Source organism: Diadema antillarum, unplaced genomic scaffold (assembly GCF_040938485.1).
Source record: "Diadema antillarum isolate AM-2024a unplaced genomic scaffold, OU_Dant_1.0 seq00001495_RagTag, whole genome shotgun sequence".
In the NCBI taxonomy this organism is placed as follows: Eukaryota; Metazoa; Echinodermata; class Echinoidea; order Diadematoida; family Diadematidae; genus Diadema; species Diadema antillarum.
The window spans coordinates 564699-573655 of NW_027272232.1; the positions used below are offsets into that span (position 1 = coordinate 564699).

The window sequence follows — 8957 nt, forward strand, 5'->3', positions numbered from 1 at the left end:
CAGCAACGCTATATGCTTCACATACAAACACACACACACATGCACACACACACACACGCACACACACACGCACACACATACACACAATCCCATAGGCCCCATATACACAAATAAAACGAAATACCACCATGGCTACGCACCTCCAGCACCGACAGAAGACCGACCCGGAAACCCAATTTACTATAACAGTCGCATGCGCTGAATCCCAAGCCAAATGCTTACAAACACACCATCCAACCCGGACAGATCTACTTTACATACCTAAATATCGCAGTTTTGAATCCAAATGATATAAAAATGATGTACTTGATGTTAGCTTTACTTTTTATGTGAAGGTCGTTATAGCTGTGTGTCCAATTTTATGAATGTTGGTGCAGTAAACGCGGTTACTCCCCAAAAATTGGGAATGGAAGACGGACGTATTCCTGACGACCGCTTATCCGCCAGTTCCTGTTACCAGTACAAAGACTGCGCAACCCGTGCCCGACTGAATCAGCCAGCCGGTAAGTGAACAACGCAGCTCGCATACACCACACTCTCCTCCACCCCCTCCCCTCTCCACCCGTTAAGAACAGTCGAACGTTGATTTATTTTTTGTCATAAGTTGACTTTAAAGAAGTGTAAACATTTTCTTACTTAAGTGAATAATATAGTACAAATCCCACAAAGTCGACACGAACCTTGTCATACAATGACGTAGTCTAGCGGGCGACGTATTTTTAGCCTAAATCAGTCCTTGATTGCCAGTCAATAGAGGGCGCGACGGTGTGGAAGTCTAGTCGACTGAAAATACGTCTAGTAAGAATAGAGGCATGGAACCGGGCGTGGCAATACAGTTGCCAGTCTCCAATATCGAAGTTTCATTGGCTGAGCACCAGTGTCACTCAAATCATTTTGCAGAGCCCAAAGGAATCCTAGTCTACTCTCCTAGGTCTAATACAAATTGTCTTTCAGTAAAAATAGAATTCCCCTGTCTCTTTCACATTATTGTAGTATTTTGTCATTCTTTCCCATTCATTTTGAGGTATGATAGCAGTCAATGCAACTAAATGCATTTGAAAACATTCATGAGGGTTCTGCATGAGGAAACTACCCTAAAATTACTGCCGAATGCAAACCTCTCACTGTTACGAGATATTCACTGTGAATGTCGGTTTTGAAAGTGTAATTTATGAGTTTTCCCATCGGTATTTTTTTTCACTTTGAAATACTCTATATTTTCATATTACATTTATCAAGATATTTGCTAAACATTAATAAAATCTGCCGTCAAGATAACAATTTCTATTGCCAAGCACCATCTGCATTAAACAGGCATTTCGTGGGTGATCACACTGTCACAGGAAAACCCGTCCGTGGTACATTTCCTGTGAAAGGGGAAGGAGAGGATCTGCGACACTAAAGGATTCCTGAAAAGCCAAAGACCAGGGGGAATATGGTGCATTCTTTGCAATCACGAAATTACGAGTAAAGGGAAGTCGATGCTGAATAACATTTTCCACACAAATGATTATGTAGATGAGGACATCTCTTCAATCTGTCCATTCGGAATGCATGCCTATGCAGAAAAATGTGAAGCTAGATTGAATAACACCAACCAGTATGTGGATGATGCACAAAAACGACATGTTATAGGAATGTGGGGCGCAACACGCAAAATCTATGATTGAGTCCAAAGCGCCAGTCAAGATCCGTGTGGCTCAACTGAAGCATCTGGCACCGTTTTCACCAGAAACATCTCGTTTAGACGAAAGCTATTGTTGATTACGTTGATACTTATTTCTTTACTTCTGTCAGAAATAAACTCTTCCCATTTTTCTTGACAGGATTTCATTATTACTGTGTTCTTTCATTTTCGTTGTCGAAGGTATTTGAAAGATCGTTAATCCGAAAACGAAATAAAGTTCAAATTCCGAAAATGAAATGACTTCTTTTAGAAACCGAAGGCTGTAATATTTTGTTATTATTACTCCAAGGTTCCACAATTATATTTTTTCTCAATTTACTTAGTTTTAATTATGCAGCCTTATTCTCTCTTACCAAAAAAAAAAAAAATGAAATGTTTGTTCTTTTCGAAAAATGAAAGAAAATTTGAATTAAATTGAATATCAATAACAAAAGGTATGATATTACGCAGTAAAAATTGAACGAAAACAGGCACATACACCAGAGAAAGAGATAGAAAGAGAGAGAGAGAGGGGGGGGGGGGGGGAGATGTGGAAAATACACAAACACCCCATACACTCACTGGCGAACTGAAATACAGTCGTACAATTTGCAAATATTATTGCATTGTTAATGGAAACATGAACAATTTCTCCTTCTCCGCTGTGTGCTCCCATAGTCATCTATGACATCATTTTGATGAGCCATGCATGACGTATAAATAGAAACAATTATTACAAGAGGCCACCTAAGGGCTCCCCCCCCCCCAAAAAAAAAAAAAAAAAAAAAAAAATCATTCCGGCCTAATGGCTGGGAGAGGCAAGAACTCATACCACCTTGCTAAGAACTGCATGCTTGTTAATGTGCGATATCACGCAGTTTCCTCCATGAGATATGTCCTTCGGTCTAAGGGCTTTAAGCGCGTAAGAAAGTTGTAAATAAGGGCATCAAAAAGGGTGGAAACGGTGAAAAAAATAATTCCCTCAAGAATATGCTTAAGTAATGTATCAACTCGTTATACCACTCTGCTTATGTGCAATATCAAGAGGTTTTATCTGGGAGAAATATGCGTTGGATTAGAAGTCTAAAATACATGAGAAGGTTGTGAATAAAAGGTGACAACCATTACGAAATTGATTTGGTCCAGAATGTGCTCAAGTACTTTAACTTGTCATACGAGTTAATTATTGCATGTTTCTAAATGTGCGATATCAAGAAGTTTCCACCAAGAGACATGTGTTATGGGTCAGAGGAATCAAATAGATAAGACAAGAGAACGGTAAAAACGGTGACGTCAGATCCGTAACATAAATTTCATGTTGATTGGACATTATTATTTTGCTACCATCGCCCATTAGGAAGAGTGTAAATCTGATATTAATATTAATGTTTCAAGGGCGAAACTGCTTTCGCCACGTCTGCCGCCTGCTCTCGAACGTCTAAAACTGGCCTTCTGCTACCCAATGGGAAATGTCAATTCGACACGTTAATGAAATGATTTATGGAATGGAGATTATCTTTTGTTATTGCTCATTCACAACCCTACATCCTCTGAGCTATGACAATTTACTACTTTACTTCGCCATATTCTGGGAAAGTTATTTCGTCGGAAAATTCATATCAAAAAATTCTAACCCAACTACATTGATTATTTCTTTGAAGAAACTCTAGATATCGCACATTGAGAAACGTAATATAACGACTTACAGTGCAATTCATTTTACAAAACATATTTATGGTAGAATTGGCTTTGTAACCGTAATATTTTATGAACAACTTGTCCTTGTATTTAAAACGCATGTCCAGAACCGCAACATCCAATTATATAGATCTCGTGTCAGGTAGACAACAAAATGGCATCGAGTTTATTACTACAGTGTATCGCATATTGAGATTGGTGCAATTCTGACAAAAGTGTCAATATTCTTGACGAAACTGTCTTCGTCACCTTATGTAATGGAATTGGGTTCAAAAAAGGGTTGTGTCTCGGTAATGGTGATTTTTTTTTTTATGCCTCCCCCATGAAGTATCGCCGAAAGCATTGTTTTCGGGTTGTCAGTCAGTCCGTCCGTAATCAATTTTGTGAACAACGTAACTAAAGAACCGCTTGAGGTATCATAATGAAACTTGACATGCACATGTATGAGTTGATGAAGTTATGCCTATCAATTTTTGGGCACACACGCTCAAAGGCAAAGGTCAAAAGGTCATGGTCAAATGCACACAATTTCACTATTCCCCCATATCTACGCAATGTCTGAAGGTATTTTCTTGAAACTTTGCGTGTACATGAACTACCAAATGAAGATTCTCCAGAGAGAGTTTTGCGTCGCGAGGTCAAAGGTCAAAGTTCAAGTGATAATGTTAACATTTCACTTTTTCTCCATATCTCACAAATGGTTCAAGATATCTTCATGGAACTTAGTACATTACACACGCACTATTAACTGGCAGTGGATATGTAGTGAATGTAGGGGTCATGGGTCAAAGGTCAAGGTCAACTCCTCTGAATTTCACGATTTCTTATCTATTTTTACTGTAAGACAATCTGTATGATACCTAGGAGAGTAGACTAGAATTCCTTTGGGCTCTGCGATGTATTTCGATTGACATTGGTGCTCAGCCAATGAAACTTCGATATTGGAGACTGGCAACTGCATTGCCACGCCCGGTTCCACGCCTCTATTCGGAGGTTTCTTACTAGACGTATTTTTAGTCGACTTGACTTCCCCACCGTCGCGTCCTCTATGTACTGGCAATCAAGGATTGATTTAAAATACGTCGCCTGTCATAGATTAATACTGATGTATATTTAATTTCCTCAATTATTGTGTAGTCTTTCCATCCTAAAATGTTCTGTTTACCTTTTTCTCTGTTACTATCATACAGGCCTGTTACATGAAATGAAATGTAGATTTTTCTATCGAAAAATGAAATAAATTTTGAATTGAATTGAATAGAATTATTATTTTAAAACAGGCCTCGTAAAAAAGGAAAAGAAGACTAACAGAGGGCAACTTATTCTTTCGCTTTAATTTTTTTTCCTGTTCTTGATAAATTACGAACATGAAAATATTCCATACAGTTCTCGCAGTATGGGTACTTTCACTCGATTCAAGGGCACTAATAACTTTACAGCTATTTTACGGGCATCTCATACGTCAATTACATACAACCAGTGTTTTACATTCGGGGGGGGGGGGGGGTGAGGGAGAAATAGGGCATATTCGCTATCACACATTCTTCCTAATAAAGAATAGAAACCATAAAAGCAACATACGTAATAACCATTTAAAATGTGTTTTACATACTCAATCATACTTGCGTTTAAGATATGATTCTGGATATTATATTCAAATTGGGAATCATGGGATGTAAAAAAAGATAAGAGAAATCAAGCTTATACTTTCTCATTTTTATTCCCTAATCCCGTATCCCTGTACATGTAAGCGCAGTTGAGGTATTTTGTGGCAATAAATTGCTTATATTGTATCACATCCTCCAAGTGTTTCAAGTAACATCTAGGCTGAGATATTAATAAGGACCCCCAACAACCGTCGCACAGTGGGCCAGAGAGATACCAAAGTGCGCCAAAAGTCACTTTGGGCACTTGGGATTTTTTAATTTTTGACATGCGCCCTTGAGAGGCAATACTTTGAGGAATTAATCATTGAAATATCTAAATCAGGTATGTACATTAAAGGGGTATATTTCCTACCTGAAGTAGCAAAATACAATATTTTAAGAGTTTCAAAGCAAATTGTACCCTATTTAATAAATAAGTAATGTCAACATGTAGCTTTTGAGATATCAACCTGTAATTTCTCCCACATATTTCTCAGAGTTCATTTTACGTTATGAATGCCGTAAAAATGCAAAGAAACTTAATGTTCATGAATATTTTACGCTAAATATCCTGGAAAAGAGGCTAATTATTTGTCTTTTTAATATACCCTAATGAAAAGTTTAGATTGCCACGGATTTCCAACTAAATTCTATTACCACCACATTCCCTGATGTCTCAGCTTTAAGCTGATACCAGATTTGGCTGCCACCTTTTGCCACTTTTTGTGTTAGAGCCGATTTTCCGCGACACAATACGTCTATTTTGGACCTTGCAGCCGCTCAGGAATGCTGTTATATCATACGGGGCCGCATGAGGGCGGCATTTTTTGTAAAACTATTTTTTTTTCGCACGTTAAACGCACAAAAACATGAATAACACTGAAAAAGAGGCAAACAGATTGTATAGGGCTAGTCTGGCGCCTAAAAGACCCCTCCTCAGACGATAAAAGAGTACATAATTGCACATAGCGAAGGCCATATAGCCTATTGTTCATAATTGCCATAGCCACTACTGTAAACATAGCTATTTCCACTGCGTTGTGTGGACACCTAAATACTTCGATCCTACTCTTGACATAATATTATGCAGATAGAACGTTATACACCAAAACACAGAAATTTTATTCTCATCTATTACTCGTTGGAAACAAAGTCTGTTGCTTTCCGGCCGCTCAGCAAAGTGTATAGGATCGCAGTTTGTGAATCCGATTGCAGGTGATTGTCAGACATTGCTCGCGTGATCCTCATCGGACGATCTTGCCTCATTGGATCATGCCTGACATGTCTGACATTGACCTGATAGGCGACCAATACAAGTCGGATTCATCAGACTGTGATCCCATACACTTTATGGGTTGTCGGAAGTAAAAAAAAAAAAACTTTGCTTCCGACGACTGATGAGAAAAAAAAAAATCATTGTGGAACGTGGATGAATTAATAATTTCATATGATAGTGATTCCGATAAATTTTTCATCCAAAAAAAAAAAGTAGCTTTTCCAAGTAAACTTTTATACACGGCAGACTCATTCTTGGCTGCTAAATCATAACCTTTCATTTTCCTGATTACTGACTTCACAATTTGTTATTTTTCCAGTAAAATTAGACAAAATGGTTTTTGCGCTTGTAATCATGAATTGATATGGCATAGGCCTAAGGTTATAATTATGAAGTAGAGAGATAAGAACTATATCGGAGATTGATTTTATATCGCATATTTTATTTTATGTCCTGCTAGAATAAAGTGAATGAATTCACCCAAAAGTACGGCGTTCATACATCACGAAACTTATAGTGTAACTAGTTTACACGGACAACAGTATCATTTTGCAGTACGTGTGTAATATGGAACTTTCAGCATAAATTCGATTCTTTTAACGAAACCCGAATGTTTACACACTTTCTGTGACATGTAAGCATCGTGTATTCAATGGTAGTATATAAGCAGTGTCAGTGAATGTGAAAAGATAAATATTAACCTTAAAAAAAAATAACAGCCTAAGATTTGCATTGCTTTATTCGTCATTTACACAGATTTTTGGTAGCCAATGAAAAAACAGCATCACAGTGACGTCAAATGAGTTTGAAATTATTTTCAATCAATTCTACGCCCCAAATTACCCCTTGACACCAAATTTGGGTAAAAAGAAACCACGGAATATAATTTTGGCGCACTTTGAGCTCATTCTGGCCCACTGTGCGTCGATTCGTATTAGGTGACGGACGCAGAGGTGCTTGGAGCCCAGAGTATAGTGATAATTCGCCATGGGTACAGGCAGACCTTGGGACTGACCATCTTATCGAGGGAGTTATCACCCAGGGTCGATACCCTGACGGCGAAGAGTGGGTGAAGAGATTCCGCATCCAGTACAAGAGAGACGGCGCATCGAGTTTTGAAGACGTTGTTGGGATGAAGGATAAACCCAAGGTTTGTAGCAATATTTTCATTTTTATATGTGATTGATAATGCCTTCGTCCCGAAAGGTACGGCTGACACTATATTTTGATTTGGATGGACCGTATGTCGGTCCATCCGTCACAGATCTCGTTATTGCAATTTTGTTACTTTAAGGGGAAAGAAGCAGGAACACCCGCTGAATAGAACTGTTTCTTGTTATTCGCATCTGACCCAGGTATGCTTCATGAATATGCAGTGATTACATTGTGGGCGAGAACCCCTCAGTCTCATAGGCCAAACGCCACTAAACCTTTAATGATGATGTTTTACATAATAAATTAATCTACGGATAGCTAGCTAGTAGTGCTGCAGTCTCCTAGAAAGGATAAATAAAAGATAGGCATTTCCACGACAGGGAAGTGATGAGAGAAAAGTGTGAAAGTAAAATATCATAACTCTTTGAAAAAAAGTGCCATGACTTCGGATTTACCAATTGATAAGTGGACAGTGCAGACATCAGTTAGAAGCATGACCACAAGAGTGGACTGGTCAGGGGTCAGCGTAGTTTCGTTAACGTTACAATTGTAATTCCTGATGAGCCACAACTTTAACCCGTATTGTCCATTTGTTGTGGTTAGAAGGATCCGATACAATGCCAAAAATTAATTGCGATTAATTAAAATGCCAGCTGACCAAGTTAAACCTCCATCAAATTTGAGCTATTTAAGATGTTTTCAACTCCACTATACCTGCAAGGCTCTACACGGTTCAATGATTGATACAATATACTTCCATGATCACTCTTCGGAATCTCAGTGACACTGTTAGGTGAACGATAGTCGTTATGCTTACTAATCAACATCAAAAGAAATCAAGCAAATCGCGTATGGGTATTATAATGAAGTGAAATTCGTCTCATATTTGACAGCTATTCAAAGGAAACACCGACGCAAATACGGAAGTCACCAACCTTCTTCCGACCGCTGTAGTCGCCCGCTACGTCCGCATTCTTCCAAAATTTTGTTACAGTAGCTGCAGTTTGCGGTTTGAGCTGCTCGGAGCTGCTCTAGAGCGCTAGGAGAGGTCAGTGAGAGATTGTGCTTGTCCATGACATACACAATAGTAGATGCCCCTGTGAAAAGGATGATAAATATGATATTCCTAACTAGTGATAATAGTATTCAAAGATTAATATCCTTTACAGAGTGTAAGTCTGGTATATTAGCCATAAGATGCATTAAAAGAGCACGTCGTCTTGCAATGTGTTATGTTTTTCGGTCCATTTTTATCACGAAATGTCGATTAGAGGACTCTGGTATAACCGCTAAAAGCTTGTCCAGGTATACCTGGACACTAGGGCTGATTTGCCTCGTTTATATGGTATACATGAGATGTAGCTAATTTCCATGAAATTATGATGAAACGATCAAACTTCAGGGACAGAGAATACTGTAAGTTTGCAATATTTTATCAAGCATTCTACAGTCATTGTAATCATTTTCAAAATCTGGAAAGAAATATTCGGTGATTTCTTTAGTTTGGTTTTGATTG

General features: G+C 38.3%; 1 protein-coding gene across 1 annotated transcript; it reads left to right on the forward strand.

Moving 5' to 3' along the window:
• Nucleotides 1–406: 406 nt before the first annotated feature.
• On the forward strand, nt 407–8484 carry LOC139710051 (retinoschisin-like). Its single transcript, XM_071621997.1, has 3 exons — nt 407–503; nt 7225–7436; nt 8335–8484. Exons 1-3 carry the CDS (start codon nt 407–409, stop codon nt 8482–8484), a joined length of 459 nt encoding a protein of 152 aa, XP_071478098.1.
• Nucleotides 8485–8957: the final 473 nt, after the last annotated feature.